We start from the raw sequence: 18,644 nt of genomic DNA, 5'->3' as shown, positions 1-18,644 counted from the left end.
TGTAGTGATGGGGATGGTGCAGGATATCCAGGTGATAATGAGACACACAGGGAAAGCAGTGTAATTGGGGGTCTCTAGCCCCATACACCGCAGTAGAACCCTGATTACAACATGAAAACATCTATCCCTGTATAAGAAAGCAGATGGGGTTATAGTTTTAGGGGTCATTCCTATTAGCTGGGATGAACTTGTGGGTTTTCTACCCCATTGCACTATATGGTCTGTACAGATCAATGTGTCTAATAATCTGATAGTCTCCTGATTGGGTTATTTAGGGTGAAGATCTTACAAATATGAAGGGAGAAGAAGATACATATGTGACTAATATGAAGGTAGAAGAAGAGACGTCTGTGACTGATATGAAGGCAGAAGATACAGAGGGAGAAGAAGAGACGTATGTGACTGATATGAAGGCAGAAGATATGGAGGGAGAAGAAATGACGTATATAACGGATATGTGGACAGAAGTTATAGAGGGAGAAGAGACGTATGTGACTGATATGAAGGCAGAAGATACAGAGGGAGAAGTAGAGACGTATGTGACTGATATGAAGGCAGAAGATACAGAGGGAGAAGAAGAGACGTATGTGACTGATATGAAGGCAGAAGATATAGAGGGAGAAGAAGAGACGTATGTGACTGATATGAAGGCAGAAGATACAATGGAAGAAGAAGAGACGTATGTGACTGATACGGAGGCAGAAGATACAGAGGGAGAAGAAGAGACGTATGTGACTGATATGAAGGCAGAAGCTATAGAGGGAGAAGAAGAGACGTATGTGACTGATATGAAGGGAGATGCAGAGGGAGAAGAAGAGACGTATGTGACTGATATGAAGGCAGAAGATATAGAAGGAGAAGAAGAGACGTATGTGACTGATACGGAGGCAGAAGATACAGAGGGAGAAGAAGAGACGCATGTGACTGATATGAAGGCAGAAGATATAGAGGGCGAAGAAGAGACGTATGTGACTGATATGAAGGCAGAAGATATAGAGGGAGAAGAAGAGACGTATGTGACTGATATGAAGGCAGAAGATACAGAGGAAGAAAAAGAGACATATCTGACTGATATAAAGGTAGAAGTTATAGATGATGAAGAAGAAGAGACGTATGTGAGGGAGGATCAGCAGTGTAAGGAGAAGGAAATCCCTACAGATAGCAGCACAGGTGAGTCATAAACACTTATTGTGAGGACCCCGGGTTCATATGTGCATTATTTTCACCTATTGCTTATCTCCGCCTTGAGAAAGGCAGAGTTCACAGCTCTGCACGGGCTCCAGGGTCACTGTGGGTTCTGGGATCACAGCAGTAAGCACGCAATAGCAAGGTACAAGAGAACCTTTATTTCTCTAACGTCCTAGTGGATACTGGGGAATGTACTTTAGTACTGTGGGGTATAGATCGGGTCCATAGGAGCCTGGCACTTTAAAAAAACCATAAGTGTGTGCTGGCTCCTCCCCACTATGCCCCTCCTACCAGACTATGTTTACAAAAATGTGCCCAAGGAGCCGGGTGCATTCCTCTGGAGTTCCAGAGAGTTTTCTTCAAAACTTTTTTTTAGTTTGTTGTTTTCAGGTTCGTCCTCAATTTCTGCCTAAAGTGGTTTCATCATTTCATATGAATCAACCTATTGTGGTACCGGTGGTTACGTGGTACTTGGAGGATTCCAAATATCTTGATGTAGTCAGGGCCTTAAAGATTTATGTAGCCAGGGCGGCTCGGGTTAGGAAGATAGAGGCACTGTTTGTCTTGTATGCAGCCAACAAGGTTGGCGCTCCTGCTACTAAGCAGACTATTGCTCGCTGGATCTGTAACACGATTCAGCAGGCTCATTCTAAGGCTGGATTGCTGTTACCTAATTCGGTAAAGGCCCATTCCAGTAGGAAGGTGGGCTCTTCTTGGGCGGCTGCCCGAGGCGTCTCGGCTTTACAGCTTTGCCGAGCAGCTACTTGGTCGGGTTCAAACACTTTTGCAAAATTCTACAAGTTTGATACCCTGGCTGATGAGGACCTCATGTTTGCTGAATCGGTGCTGCAGAGTCATCCGCACTCTCCTGCCCGGTCTGGAGCTTTGGTATAATCCCCATGGTCCTTACGGAGTCCCCAGCATCCTCTAGGACGTAAGAGAAAATAAGATTTTAAACCTACCGGTAAATCTTTTTCTCCTAGTCCGTAGACGTAGAGGATGCTGGGCGCCCGTCCCAGTGCGGAAAAATTCTGCAAGGCTTCTATATAGTTGTTGCTTATATAAGGGTTATGTTACAGTTGAGATCAGTCTCTGGCTGATGCTGTTAACTGGTTTAGTATATACCATGTTGTACGGTGTGTATGGTGTGGGCTGGTATGTATCTCGCCCTTAGATTAACAAAAATCCTTTCCTCGTACTGTCAGTCTCCTCTGGGCACAGTCCTAACTGAGGTCTGGAGGAGGGGCATAGAGGGAGGAGCGAGTGCACACCCATCTAAAGTCTTTTAGAGTGTCCATGTCTCCTGCGGAGCCCGTCTATACCCCATGGTCCTTACGGAGTCTCCAGCATCCTCTACGGACTAGGAGAAAAATATTTACCGGTAGGTTTAAAATCTTTTTTTTTTTTTTTTATACACACATGCAAAACCGTAACCACACTATGGCCCTCATTCCGAGTTGTTCGCTCGCATGCCGCTTTTAGCAGCTTTGTACACGCTAAGCCTACGCCTACTGGGAGTGAATCTTAGCTTCTTAAAATTGCGAACTAAAGATTCTCAAAATTGCGATTACACACCTCGTAGCAGTTTCAGAGTAGCTCCAGACTTACTCGGCATCTGCGATCAGTTCAGTGCTTGTCGTTCCTGGTTTGACGTCACAAACACTCCCAGCGTTCGCCCAGCCACTCCCCCGTTTCTCCAGCCACTCCCACGTTTTTCCCAAAAACGGTAGCGTTTTTTTTCACACACCCATAAAACGGCCTGTTTCCGCCCAGAAACACCCACTTCCTGTCAATCACACACTACGAAGAAAAAGCCGTGAGTAAAATACCTAACTGCATAGCAAATGTACTTGGCGTAGTCGCAGTGCGAACATTGCGCATGCGCACTAAGCGGAAAATCGCTGCGATGCGATGAAATTTACCGAGCGAACAACTCGGAATGAGGGCCTGTGTACAATATATGCATATACATGTAGCATTAATATCAAGATACATTTAAGATTATTATAAGTAAGGAAAACTACCCAAAGGGACCCTCCACCCACCTAAGGAGTCGATAGTCACATCTCAGAGCACTTGAGCACGATCCGTTACACGGCTGTTAGACTCCGCTGGGCGATCTGCTGCAAGACTTGCTGATCCCAGCCGCTCGGCCTGTGTGGTCCTCTAGTTGAGTTGCTGTTCCTGGTCTGAGAGACAGGAGGTGTGCAGGGCTGTTGCCAGGAGTTGGGAAATCCTGTCAGCCTGCCATCTGGGGACCTGGCTTTACGGAGAGGGTCCAGTATATGCAGTGAGGCATTCGCTCCATCTGAAGCTGCCCAGTGTGCGGTGACTTCCCAGCGCACAGGACACAGTAGCGGCGGTATATACATGTGGGTATTATACACAGGTGCGGCAGTATATACATGTGGGTATTATACACAGGTGCGGCAGTATATACATGTGGGTATTATACACAGGTGCGGCAGTATATACATGTGGGCGTTATACACAGGTGCGCAGTATATACATGTGGGCGTTATACAGAGGTGCGCAGTATATACATGTGGGCATTATACACAGGTGCGGCAGTATATACATGTGGACATTATACACAGGTGCGGCAGTATATACATGTGGGTATTATACACAGGTGCGGCGGTATATACATGTGGGAGTTATACGCAGGACCGGCGGTATATACATGTGGGTATTATACACAGGTGCGGCAGTATATACATGTGGGTATTATACACAGGTGCGGCAGTATATACATGTGGGTATTATACACAGGTGCGGCAGTATATACATGTGGGCGTTATACACAGGTGCGCAGTATATACATGTGGGCGTTATACACAGGTGCGCAGTATATACATGTGGACATTATACACAGGAGCGGCGGTATATACATGTGGACATTATACACAGGAGCGGCGGTATATACATGTGGGCATTATACACAGGTGCAGCAGTATATACATGTGGGCATTATACACAGGTGCAGCAGTATATACATGTGGGCGTTATACACAGGAGCGGCGGTATATACATGTGGACATTATACACAGGAGCGGCGGTATATACATGTGGGCATTATACACAGGTGCAGCAGTATATACATGTGGGCATTATACACAGGTGCAGCAGTATATACATGTGGGCGTTATACACAGGAGCGGCGGTATGTACATGTGGGTGTTATACACAGGAGCGGCGGTATGTACATGTGGGCGTTATACGCAGGAGCGGCGGTATGTACATGTGGGAGTTATACGCAGGACCGGCGGTATGTACATGTGGGCATTATACACAGGTGCAGCAGTATATACATGTGGGCATTATCCACAGGTGCAGCAGTATATACATGTGGGCATTATCCACAGGTGCAGCGGTATATACATGTGGGTATTATACACAGGTGCGGCAGTATATACATGTGGGTATTATACACAGGTGCGGCAGTATATACATGTGGGCGTTATACACAGGTGCGCAGTATATACATGTGGACATTATACACAGGAGCGGCGGTATATACATGTGGACATTATACACAGGAGCGGCGGTATATACATGTGGGCATTATACACAGGTGCAGCAGTATATACATGTGGGCATTATACACAGGTGCAGCAGTATATACATGTGGGCGTTATACACAGGAGCGGCGGTATGTACATGTGGGCGTTATACACAGGAGCGGCGGTATGTACATGTGGGTGTTATACACAGGAGCGGCGGTATGTACATGTGGGCGTTATACGCAGGAGCGGCGGTATGTACATGTGGGAGTTATACGCAGGACCGGCGGTATGTACATGTGGGCATTATACACAGGTGCAGCAGTATATACATGTGGGCATTATCCACAGGTGCAGCAGTATATACATGTGGGCATTATCCACAGGTGCAGCGGTATATACATGTGGGTATTATACACAGGTGCGGCAGTATATACATGTGGGTATTATACACAGGTGCGGCAGTATATACATGTGGGCGTTATACACAGGAGCGGCGGTATGTACATGTGGGTGTTATACACAGGAGCGGCGGTATGTACATGTGGGCGTTATACGCAGGAGCGGCGGTATGTACATGTGGGAGTTATACGCAGGACCGGCGGTATGTACATGTGGGCATTATACACAGGTGCAGCAGTATATACATGTGGGCATTATCCACAGGTGCAGCAGTATATACATGTGGGCATTATCCACAGGTGCAGCGGTATATACATGTGGGCATTATCCACAGGTGCAGCGGTATATACATGTGGGCATTATACACAGGTGCATCAGTATATACATGTGGGCATTATCCACAGGTGCAGCAGTATATACATGTGTGAATTATCCACAGGTGCAGCAGTATATACTGCTGGAAATGTGGTAAGTGTTGATCAGTGATGTGTGAACAAGGTAAGCACCAGAGTTTTCATTGCACCATGTCTTTAGCCAACATTGAAGTTTCTGATGCGATGAGTTCTGTCTTCCCCTCTGTGTACTGCGAATACTTTCGAAAAAGTTACAGTAGTCGACACGTGCTTCAGAGCAGTCCCTAACTACCTAAATTCATCTTTCTCTAACGTCCTAGTGGATGCTGGGGACTCTGTAAGGACCATGGGGAATGGACGGGCTCCGCAGGAGACAGGGCACTTTAAGAAAGAATTTGGATTATGGTGTGCTCTGGCTCCTCCCTCTATGTCCCTCCTCCAGACCTCCGTTTGAATCTGTGCCCGGACGAGCTGGGTGCTACTTAGTGAGCTCTCCTGAGCTTGCTGTAAGAAAGTATTTTGTTAGTTTTTTTTATTTTCAGAGAGATCTGCTGGCAACAGACTCTCTGCTACGTGGGACTGAGGGGATAGAAGCAGCCCTACTCACTGAAGATAGGTCCTGCTTCTTAGGCTACTGGACACCATTAGCTCCAGAGGGATCGTACACAGGATCGCACCCTTGGTCGTCTGATCCCGGAGCCGCAGAGCCAGAAGACAGAAGCCGGTGTCAGAAGCAAGAAGACTTCGGCGGCAGAAGACTCCAGTCTTCATATGAGGTAGCGCACAGCACTGCAGCTGTGTGCCATTGCTCCCACACTAAACCCACATACTCCGGTCACTGTAGGGTGCAGGGGGGGGAGGGGGGGGTGGCGCCCTAGGCAGCAATTAAGAACCTCTTGGCAAAAAGTAGCACATATACAGTTGGGCACTGTATATATGCATGAGCCCCCGCCATTATTTTACACACAAACGCGGGACAGAAGCCCGGCACTGAAGGGGCGGGGCTTCTTCCTCAGCACACCGGCGCCATTTTCTCTCAACAGCTCTGCTGAGAGGAAGCTCCCCAGGCTCTCCCCTGCAGAATCACGGTGGAAAGAGGGTAAGAAGAGAGGGGGGGCACATAAATTTGGCACAAAAACAGTATATACAGCAGCTACTGGGTTAACACTAAGTTACTGTGTGACTCCTGGGACATATAGCGCTGGGGTGTGTGTTGGCATACTCTCTCTCTCTGTCTCTCCAAAAAGCCTTGTGGGGGAACTGACTTCAAATAGAGCATCCCCTGTGTGTGTGGTGTGTCGGTACGCTTGTGTCGGCATGTTTGACGAGGAAGGCTATGTGGAAGCAGAGCGGGAGCAAATGAATGTGGGGTCGCCGCCGACGGCGCCGACACCCGATTGGATGGATATGTGGAAGGTTTTAAATGATAATGTTGATTCCTTGCATAAAAGGTTGGATAAAGCTGAAGTCTCAGCCCACGCCTGATCCTATGTTGCAGAGGCCGTCAGGGTCTCAGAAGCGCACACTATCCCAATTTGTTGACACAGATGTCGACACGGATTCTGACTCCAGTGTCGATGGCGATGATGCAAAGTTACAGCCTAAAATGGCTAAAGCCATCCGTTACATGATTATAGCAATGAAGGATGTGTTGCACATCACAGAGGAAACCCCAGGCCCTGACAAGAGGGTTTATATGTATGGGGAAAAAAGGCAAGAGGTGACCTTTCCCCCTTCACATGAGTTAAATGAGTTATGTGAAAAGGCTTGGGAATCTCCAGATAGAAAACTGCAGATTTCCAAACGGATGCTTCTGGCATATCCTTTCCCGCCAACGGACAGGTTACGCTGGGAATCCTCCCCTAGGGTGGACAAAGCTCTAACACGCTTATCCAAGAAGGTAGCCCTGCCGTCACAGGATACGGCCACCCTAAAAGATGCTGCAGATAGAAAGCAGGAGGGTATCCTGAAGTCCATTTATACACATTCAGGTACCTTACTAAGGCCGGCGATTGCGTCGGCCTGGATGTGTAGTGCTGTAGCAGCATGGACAGATACCTTATCTGAGGAACTTGATATTTTGGACAAGGATACTATAGTGCTGACCCTGAGGCATATAAAAGATACTGTCCTATATATGAAAGATGCTCAAAGAGACATTAGCCTACTGGGCTCCAGAATAAATGCAATGTCGATTTCTGCCAGAAGGGTCCTGTGGACTCGGCAATGGACAGGCGAGGCCGACTCAAAAAGGCACATGGAGGTTTTACCTTACAAGGGTGAGGAAATGTTTGGGGACGGTCTCTCGGACCTGGTCTCCACAGCTACGGCTGGAAAGTCAAATTTTTTGCCAAGTCCTCCCCGGCTTCCACTAAATCCACCGTATGACGCTGGGGCTCCACAGGCGGAGCTAGGCCCGCTGGGGGCGCGTCTCCAAAATTTCAGCCACAAGTTGGTTCACTCCCAGGTGGATCCCTGGGCTATAGAGATTGTGTCTCAGGGATACAAGCTGGAATTCAAAGAGATGCCCCCTCACCGTTACCTCAAATCGGCCCTGCCAGCTTCCCCCTTAGAGAGGGAAATAGTGTTAGCTGCAATTCACAAATTGTATCTTCAGCAGTTGGTGGTAAAGGTTCCCCTCCTTCAACAGGGAAGGGGTTACTATTCGACCATGTTTGTGGTACCGAAACCGGACGGTTCGGTCAGACCCATATTGAATTTAAAATCCCTGAACATATACCTGAAAAGGTTCAAGTTCAAGATGGAATCGCTCAGAGCGTTCATCACAAGCCTGGAAGGGGGGTATTTTATGGTGTCTCTGGACATAAAGGATGCTTACCTTCATATCCCCATTTATCCACCTCATCAGGCGTACCTCAGATTTGTGGTACAGGATTGTCATTACCAATTCCAGACGTTGCCGTTTGGTCTCTCCACGGCACCGAGAATATTTACCAAGGTAATGGCGGAGATGATGGTGCTCCTGTGGAAGCAAGGGGTCACAATTATCCCATTCTTGGACGATCTCCTCATAAAGACGAGGTTCAGAGAGCAGTTGCTGATCAGCGTAGCACGCTCTCGGGAGGTGTTACAACAGCACGGCTGGATTCTAAATATTCCAAAGTCGCAGCTGATTCCTATGACTCGTCTGCCTTTCCTGGGCATGATTCTGGACACAGACCAGAAGAGGGTTTATCTCCCGATGGAGAAGGCTCAGGAGCTCATGACACTGGTCAGAGACCCACTAAAACCAAAACAGGTGTCGGTGCATCACTGCACGCGAGTCCTGGGAAAGATGGTGGCATCATACAAGGCCATTCCTTTCAGCAGGTTCCATGCGAGGACCTTTCAATGGGACTTACTGGACAAGTGGTCTGGATCACATCTACAGCTGCATCGGCTGATCACCCTATCCCGCAGGGCCAGGGTGTCTCTCCTGTGGTGGCTGCAGAGTGCTCACCTTCTCGAGGGCCGCAGATTCGGCATTCAGGACTGGGTCCTGGTGACCACGGATGCAAGCCTCCGAGGGTGGGGGGCAGTCACACAGGGAAATAACTTCCAAGGTTGTGGTCAAGTCAGGAGACTTGCCTTCACATCAATATCCTGGAACTAAGGGCCATATACAACACCCTACGTCAAACGGAGACCCTGCTTCGCGACCAACCGGTGCTGATTCAGTCAGACAACATCAGCGCAGTGGCTCATGTAAACCGCCAAGGCGGCACAAGGAGCAGGGTGGCGATGGCGGAAGCCACCAGAATTCTTTGCTGGGCGGAGAATCACGTAAGAGCACTGTCAGCAGTGTTCATTCCGGGAGTGGACAACTGGGAAGCAGACTTCCTCAGCAGGCACGACCTCCACCCGGGAGAGTGGGGACTTCAAGAAGAAGTCTTCACGCAGATTGCAAGTCGGTGGGAACTGCCACAGGTGGACATGATGGCATCCCGCCTCAACAAAAAGCTACAGAGGTATTGCGCCAGGTCAAGAGACACTCAGGCGATAGCTGTAGACGCACTAGTGACACCGTGGGTGTTAGTCGGTCTATGTATTCCCTACTCTTCCTCTCATACCCAAGGTGCTGAGAATCATAAGAAAAAGAGGAGTGAGAACAATACTCATTGTTCCGGATTGGCCAAGAAGGACTTGGTATCCAGATCTGCAAGAAATGCTCACAGAGGACCCGTGGCCTCTGCCTTTAAGACAGGACTTGTTGCAACAGGGGCTCTGTCTGTTCCAAGACTTACCGCGGCTGCATTTGACGGCATGGCGGTTGAACGCCGGATCCTAGCAGAAAAAGGCATTCCGGAGGAGGTCATTCCTACGCTGATAAAGGCTAGGAAGGATGTGACGGCTAAACATTATCACCGTATATGGAGAAAATATGTTGCTTGGTGTGAGGCCAGGAATGCACCTACGGAGAAATTCCAGCTGGGCCGTTTCCTTCACTTCCTACAGTCGGGAGTGACTTTGGGCCTGAAATTGGGTTCCATTAAGGTCCAGATTTCAGCCCTATCCATTTTCTTTCAAAAAGAACTGGCTTCTCTTCCTGAAGTTCAGACGTTTGTAAAGGGAGTGCTGCATATTCAGCCCCCTTTTGTGCCTCCAGTGGCACCATGGCATCTTAACGTGGTGTTGAGTTTCCTAAAGTCGCACTGGTTTGAGCCACTGAAAACGGTGGAGTTAAAATATCTCACGTGGAAGGTGGTCATGCTATTAGCCTTGGCTTCGGCTAGGCGTGTGTCAGAATTAGCGGCTTTGTCACATAAAAGCCCCTATCTGGTTTTCCATATGAACAGGGCAGAATTGCGGACCCGTCCACAATTTCTGCCAAAAGTGGTGTCATCTTTTCATATGAACCAACCTATTGTGGTGCCTGTGGCTACTCGTGACTTGGAGGATTCTGAGTTACTAGATGTGGTCAGGGCTTTGAAGGTTTATGTAGCCAGAACGGCTAGAGTCAGGAAAACTGAGTCGCTGTTTATCCTGTATGCACCCAACAAGCTGGGTGCTCCCTCTTCAAAGCAAACTATTGCTAGCTGGATCTGAAACACGATTTAGCAGGCTCATTCTGCGGCTGGATTGCCGCTTCCAAAATCGGTAAAAGCCCACTCCACAAGGAAGGTGAGCTCTTCTTGGGCAGCTGCCCAAGGGGTCTCGGCATTACAGCTGTGCCGAGCGGCTACTTGGTCAGGTTCAAACACTTTTGCAAAGTTCTACAAGTTTGATACCCTGGCTGAGGAGGACCTTGTGTTTGCTCATTCGGTGCTGCAGAGTCATCCGCACTCTCCCATCCGTTTGCGAGCTTTGGTATAATCCCCATGGTCCTTACGGAGTCCCCAGCATCCACTAGGACGTTAGAGAAAATAAGATTTTACTTACCGGTAAATCTATTTCTCGTAGTCTGTAGTGGATGCTGGGCGCCCGTCCCAAGTGCGGACTTCTTCTGCAATGCTTGTATATAGTTATTGCTTAAATAAGGGTTATGTTATGGTTGCATCAGGTTGATCTGATGCTCCGTTGTTGTTCATACTGTTAACTGGGTAAGTTATCACAAGTTATACGGTGTGATTGGTGTGACTGGTATGAGTCTTGCCCTGGATTTCAAAATCCTTTCCTTGTACTGTCAGCTCTACCGGGCACAGTTTCTCTAACTGAGGTCTGGAGGAGGGACATAGAGGGAGGAGCCAGAACACACCAGTATCCAAATTCTTTCTTAAAGTGCCCTGTCTCCTGCGGAGCCAGTCTATTCCCCATGGTCCTTACGGAGTCCCCAGCATCCACTACGGACTACGAGAAATAGATTTACCGGTAAGTAAAATCTTATTTTTATGGCCATGAGTTCAGCATTAGCCAGGTCATTTGTCCCTAGGTAGACAATGACATCCACCTCCCCATCTTTTCTTGCTGCCTTCACAATTCTTAGCATCTTTTTCTTTACGTCATTACCATTTCCCAGGTGTACTCCTGTAATAATGGAATCTAGAAGTGTAGTCCTTTTTGAAGATGTAATTTTCCCGTTCCTATTCCTTTTCCTATAGTTAGTAGAAGTCCCCATATCCTCCTGTTCTGTATTGCATATACAGGTTGAGTATCCCTTATCCAAAATGCTTGGGACTGGAAGTATTTTGGATATCGGATTTTTCCGTATTTTGGAATAATTGCATACCATAATGAGATATCATGGTGATGGGACCTAAATCTAAGCACAGAATGCATTTATGTTTCATATACACCTTATACACACAGCCTGAAGGTAATTTTTAGCCAATATTTTTTATAACTTTGTGCATTAAACAAAGTGTGTCTACATTCACACAATTCATTTATGTTTCATATACACCTTATACACACAGCCTGAGGGTAATTTAATACAATATTTTTAATAACTTTGTGTATTAAACAAAGTTTGTGTACATTGAGCCATCAAAAACAAAGGTTTCACTATCTCACTCTCACTCAAAAAAGTCCGTATTTCGGAATATTCCGTATTTCGGAATATTTGGATATGGGATACTCAACCTGTATCAGTTGTATCTTCCAGCCCTGCAAGAGCAGCATATGAGTTTTGCAGTGTCACATCTTGTGGGAGATATCTGTGTCCATCTGGAAATCTCTGCCTTTCAGAGCCCACAGCAGTCCAGGCAGAATGTCTTCTGGTGGCTCTCTGAGGTAGTGGTGGCCTCAAGGACACAGACATCCTACATATCCCAGCATGCAGCTTAGCTATCTCCTCCTGCAGCAGAGAAAATTGCTCACAGACTGGACAGCGGCTGAGTCTCCACATTGTCTCCCGCAAACCAAATGCATCACATCCCCTGCACGGAACTAGCCCAAACATTGTATCAGATGCTAATGGTATTGCCAATATGTGTGTATTATATCTCACCTGATCCGTATTATATGTCACCTGCTCCGTATTATATGTCACCTGCTCCGTATTATATGTCACCTGCTCCATATTCTATGTCACCTGCTCCGTATTCTATGTCACCTGCTCCGTATTCTATGTCACCTGCTCCGTATTCTATCTCACCTGCTCTTGTTTCACACTCACAATTCACATAAGAATTCAAGCTTCACTTTAATATGTAAGCTAGGGTTAATTCTGACACAAATTACCCCTAGTACCTGTCCATGTGGTAGGGAATATAGAGTGTAAGTTTCCCTGGTGGGACTGATGTGAATGATTAAATATTCTCTATACATTGTGGAGTAATAAGTGTGCGCTATATAAAGATCTGTGAATAATAATACATTTTTTTTATCTCCAGCAGATGGCAGCACAAGCAGTAATGCCTTGGAGGGAGATCTCATCTTGTCTTCAGATACTGACATAGCAGATAACATCACACAGGATTCTCTAGGAGACAGCCCCGTTATGCTAAATATACATCCAGTACCTCACAGCGCAGATATATCAACTGATCCCCCTAACTGTGAGGACTGTTCTCCTGATACCTCAGATTTTGTTACACATCGTGCAGCTCATACACCTGATAAAGTATTTCCCTGTTCTGAGTGTGGGAAATGTTTTGCACACAAATCAAATCTTGTAACACATCAGAGACTCCATAGGGGTGAGAAACCATTTCCATGTTCTGAGTGTGGGAAATGTTTCACACGGAAATCAAATCTTGTAACACATCAGAGACTCCATAGTGGTGAGAAACCATTTCCATGTTCTGAGTGTGGGAAATGTTTCAGACAGAAAACAAATCTTGTTATACATCAGAGACTCCACACTGGTGAGAAACCATTTCCATGTTCTGAGTGTGGGAAATGTTTTACACACAAATCGCATTTTGTTAAACATCAGAGACTCCACACTGGTGAGAAACTATTTATATGTTCTGAGTGTGGGAAATGTTTCACACAGAAATTAGCTCTAGTTACACATCAGAGATGTCACACAGGTGAGAAACCATTTCCATGTCCTGAGTGTGGGAAATGTTTTACACTGAAACCAAGTCTTGTTGTACATCAGAGATGTCACACAGGTGAGAAACCATTTCCATGCTCTGAGTGTGGGAAATGTTTTAGAAATAAATCATCTCTTGTTCAACATCAGAGACTCCACACTGGTGAGAAACTATATACATGTTCTGAGTGTGGTAAATGTTTCACACAGAAATTAGCTCTAGTTACACATCAGAGATGTCACACAGGTGAGAAACCATTTCCATGTCCTGAGTGTGGGAAATGTTTTACACTGAAACCAAGTCTTGTTGTACATCAGATAACTCACACAGGTGAGAAACCATTTCCATGTCCTGAGTGTGGGAAATGTTTTACACAGAAATCAACTTTAGTTACACATCAGAGATGTCACACAGGTGAGAAACCATTTCCATGCTCTGAGTGTGGGAAATGTTTTAGACTGAAACCAAGTCTTGTTGTACATCAGATAACTCACACAGGTGAGAAACCATTTCCATGTCCTGAGTGTGGGAAATGTTTTACACAGAAATCAACTTTAGTTACACATCAGAGATGTCACACAGGTGAGAAACCATTTCCATGCTCTGAGTGTGGGAAATGTTTTAGACTGAAACCAAGTCTTGTTACACATCAGAGAAGTCACACCGGTGAGAAACCATTTCCATGCTCTGAGTGTGGGAAATGTTTTAGACTGAAACCAAGTCTTGTTACACATCAGAGAAGTCACACCGGTGAGAAACCATTTCCATGCTCTGTGTGTGGGAAATGTTTTACACACAAATCAGTTCTTGTTAAACATCAGAGACTCCACACAGGTGAGAAACCATTTCCATGCTCTGAGTGTGGGAAATGTTTTATACAGAAATCAGCTCTAGTTAGACATCAGATAACTCACACAGGTGAGAAACTATTTCCATGTCCTGAGTGTGGAAAATGTTTTACACAGAAATCAGCTCTAGTTAGACATCAGAGAAGTCACACAGGAGAGAAACCATTTACATGTCCTGAGTGTGGGAAATGTTTTAACTACAAATCACATCTTTATAGACATCAGCTTTCACACAGTAGTAAAGCATTTCTATGAGCTGATACAAAACAGGGTTGTAGCACAGCTCCTGTCCCTCAGTATTTGAACAATGTAAGTTAACTATCCACAGACAATTGGAATGGATGTCATATAAGATTGGAGTAGATCACTCGGATGAAACAAAAGCTGAGTACACAATAAATATGTACCCAGCCCAACATCACTGCTGCCGGGACCCTGCATGTGGCAAGTGCATACTGCAGGGCCAACGGGATGTCACTAATGACCCGTGGGAGAGCATACCATGGGCACACACTAGACGATTATTCTGTTAGATATTGGCCCCACTCTCCACAGTAATAAAAGATCACATTGTTGTTTTGTAGCGTCTACATTTTGTGTGTTTCAGTCAAACACTTAACAAGATAAAATGCATTATCATTTTTAAAAACAAATTTTATTGTAGGAACTCGTGTAAAGTCCAACTTTCTTGTTGTATTGGAATGGTGGATAAATGGTGACTCACAAACCTCGGTGGGTAGAAACAAATGAAAGATTCAGCAGACAAGGAGTGTGGTTTGTATAATGCATTATGACGTGGATTGGGAAGCCCTTTCTCCACGTCACACATATATACACATTTTCCCCATTGCTAAATATAGTAACGGGTAATGTAGGGTGACTGGGGTGGAGAACGGACTTTCCAGGTCTTTCATTACAGACAGTTCTAGCTGCAAATCTTACATTAAATAAACAATTTCTATCTCCTATGCCGAGATGTGTCATATTATATTGCAGAGATCTTACTTCACTCCTAGATTATAATGTCTTATAGGTGATGCACCTACTTCTAGCTGCTATAAATGTGACACCATACACAGATATTGTACATTGCTTGTGCACCGGCTCGCAAGTACAAGTATTATGGATGGATGCCAAAATTATATTAACAATAATACTGATAATTGAATTTGTTGATGAAACGTGGACCTTCTGGGGTATTTACTACAAGACAAATTCATGGAAATTAACCAAAGGTAACGGAACACGGCTTGTAAAATTGCCAGCAGGCACTAAGAAGACTGTATTGTCTCAGTGGATCTCTCCTGATCCTATCTCTGTAGGGTTCACTACGGCTGGCCGGCAGTCGGGCTCCCGGCGCCCAGCATACCGGCGCCGGGAGCCTGACCGCCGGCTGACCTACAGTGTGGCGAGCGCAAATGAGCCCCTTGCGGGCTCGCTGCGCTCGCCACGCTACGGGCACGGTGGCGCGCGACACTATTTCATTCTCCCTCTATGGGGGTCGTGGACCCCCACGAGGGAAAATAAGTGTCGGTATGCCGGCGGTCGGGCTCCCGGCGCCGGGAGCCCGACCGCCGGCATACAGAATGCCACCCATCTCTGTAACCTTATACCCCAGACCTTATTCCTTGTTTCTTATGGACTGGACTGATGTATCCCTGCAAAAAGAATAATGGTGAAAAAATTCTTCTATATATGGCTTCCTTATGTTCACACTTGGTCTGTAGTTTTCAGAGAAGCACTGAGAAAATGTTTCCAGTCTACCTCATAGTATAACCTAGAGGTACTTACCTCTGGTGTAGCAGTGTAATGTATGTATGAGATATATTCCATGCTTCTTTACCTTGTCCTTATTACTATGTTTTATACAGTATGTAAGAACAAGACCAGTATTGTTACATCTTTCTCTATCGTCCTAAGTGGATGCTGGGGTTCCTGAAAGGACCATGGGGAATAGCGGCTCCGCAGGAGACAGGGCACAAAAAAGTAAAGCTTTACTAGGTCAGGTGGTGTGCACTGGCTCCTCCCCCTATGACCCTCCTCCAGACTCCAGTTAGATTTTGTGCCCGAACGAGAAGGGTGCAATCTAGGTGGCTCTCCTAAAGAGCTGCTTAGAGAAAGTTTAGTTTAGGTTTTTTTTCTTTACAGTGAGTCCTGCTGGCAACAGGATCACTGCAACGTGGGACTTAGGGGGAAAGTAGTAAACTCACCTGCATGCAGAGTGGATTTGCTGCTTGGCTACTGGACACCATTAGCTCCAGAGGGATCGAACACAGGCCCAGCCGTGGAGTCCGGTCCCGGAGCCGCGCCGCCGACCCCCTTGCAGATGCTGAAGCGTGAAGAGGTCCGGAAACCGGCGGCTGAAGACTCCTCAGTCTTCATAAGGTAGCGCACAGCACTGCAGCTGTGCGCCATTTTCCTCTCAGCACACTTCACTGGGCAGTCACTGAGGGTGCAGAGCGCTGGGGGGGGGCGCTCTGAGAGGCAAATATAAACCTTATACAAGGCTAAAAATACCTCACATATAGCCCATAGGGGCTATATGGAGATATTTAACCCCTGCCTGACTGGAAAAATAGCGGGAGAAGAACCCGCCGAAAAAGGGGCGGGGCCTATCTCCTCAGCACACGGCGCCATTTTCTGTCACAGCTCCGCTGGTCAGAACGGCTCCCAGGTCTCTCCCCTGCACTGCACTACAGAAACAGGGTAAAACAGAGAGGGGGGGCACATTAATGGCTATATATATATATATTAAAGCAGCTATAAGGGAGCACTTAATATAAGGATATCCCTTGTATATATAGCGCTTTGTGGTGTGTGCTGGCAGACTCTCCCTCTGTCTCCCCAAAAGGGCTAGTGGGTCCTGTCTTCATTAGAGCATTCCCTGTGAGTTTGCGGTGTGTGTCGGTACGTGGTGTCGACATGTATGAGGACGATATTGGTGTGGAGGCGGAGCAATTGCCAAATATGCAGATGTCACCCCCCAGGGGGTCGACACCAGAATGGATGCCTTTATTTGTGGAATTACGTGATGGTTTATCTTCCCTTAAACAGTCAGTTGAGGACATGAGGCGGCCGGACAATCAATTAATGCCTGTCCAGGCGCCTCAAACACCGTCAGGGGCTGTAAAACGCCCTTTGCCTCAGTCGGTCGACACAGACCCAGACACGGGCACTGATTCCAGTGACGACGGTAGAAATTCAAACGTATTTTCCAGTAGGGCCACACGTTATATGATTTTGGCAATGAAGGAGACGTTACATTTAGCTGATACTACAGATACCGTAAAACAGGGTATTATGTATGGTGTGAAAAAACTACAAACAGTTTTTCCTGAATCAGAAGAATTAAATGACGTGTGTGATGAAGCGTGGGTTGCTCCTGATAAAAAGTTGATAATTTCAAAAAAGTTATTGGCATTATACCCTTTCCCGCCAGAGGTTAGGGCGCGCTGGGAAACACCCCCTAAGGTGGACAAGGCGCTCACACGCTTATCCAAACAAGTGGCGTTACCCTCTCCTGAGACGGCCGCACTTAAGGATCCATCAGATAGAAAGATGGAAGTTATTCAAAAGAATATATACACACATGCAGGTGTTATACTACGACCAGCTATAGCAACTGCCTGGATGTGCAGTGCTGGAGTAGTTTGGTCAGAATCCCTGATTGAAAATATTGATACCCTAGATAGGGACAATGTTTTACTGTCGTTAGAACAAATAAAGGATGCATTTATCTATATGCGTGATGCACAGAGGGATATTTGCACACTGGCATCTCGGGTGAGTGCTATGTCCATTTCAGCCAGAAGAGCCTTATGGACACGACAGTGGACAGGCGATGCGGATTCAAAACGTCACATGGAGGTTTTGCCGTATAAAGGGGAGGAGTTATTTGGAGTTGGTCTATCAGACTTGGTGGCCACGGCTACTGCCGGGAAATCCACTTTTTTACCTCAAGTCACTCCCCAACAGAGAAAGGCACCGACCTTTCAACCGCAGCCTTTTCGCTCCTACAAAAATAAGAGAGCAAAGGGCTTGTCGTACCTGCCACGAGGCAGAGGAAGAGGGAAGAGACACCAACAGGCAGCTCCTTCCCAGGAACAGAAGCCCTCCCCGGCTCCTGCAAAAACCTCAGCATGACGCTGGGGCCTCTCAAGCGGACTCGGGGACAGTGGGGGGCCGTCTCAAAAATTACAGCGCGCAGTGGGCTCACTCGCAGGTAGACCCCTGGATCCTGCAGATAATATCTCAGGGGTACAGGTTGGAATTAGAGACGGATCCTCCTCATCGTTTCCTGAAGTCTGCCTTACCAACCGTCTCTTCCGAAAGGGAGAGGGTGTTGGAAGCCATTCACAAGCTGTACGCTCAGCAGGTGATAGTCAAAGTACCCCTATTACAACAAGGAAAGGGGTATTATTCCACTCTATT

The 18,644-nt window shown here is 46.7% G+C and overlaps 1 protein-coding gene across 1 annotated transcript in view; it reads left to right on the top strand.

Moving 5' to 3' along the window:
* The window catches only part of LOC135057090 (uncharacterized), a 121,720-nt gene extending 106,932 nt beyond the window's left edge, over positions 1 to 14,788 (top strand). Inside the window, exons 14-15 of the mRNA XM_063962990.1 lie at positions 276 to 1,170; positions 12,718 to 14,788. Of these exons, the coding sequence (XP_063819060.1) occupies positions 276 to 1,170; positions 12,718 to 14,468 (2,646 nt within the window). The 3' untranslated portion in view covers positions 14,469 to 14,788. The remainder of the gene's footprint in view (positions 1 to 275; positions 1,171 to 12,717) is intronic.
* The last annotated feature ends 3,856 nt before the right edge of the window (positions 14,789 to 18,644 follow it).

This window comes from Pseudophryne corroboree, chromosome 3, assembly GCF_028390025.1.
Source record: "Pseudophryne corroboree isolate aPseCor3 chromosome 3, aPseCor3.hap2, whole genome shotgun sequence".
Classification (NCBI taxonomy): Eukaryota; Metazoa; Chordata; class Amphibia; order Anura; family Myobatrachidae; genus Pseudophryne; species Pseudophryne corroboree.
The sequence above is the reverse complement of the archived record's forward strand: the minus strand, read 5'-3'. Positions and strand labels throughout refer to the sequence as shown.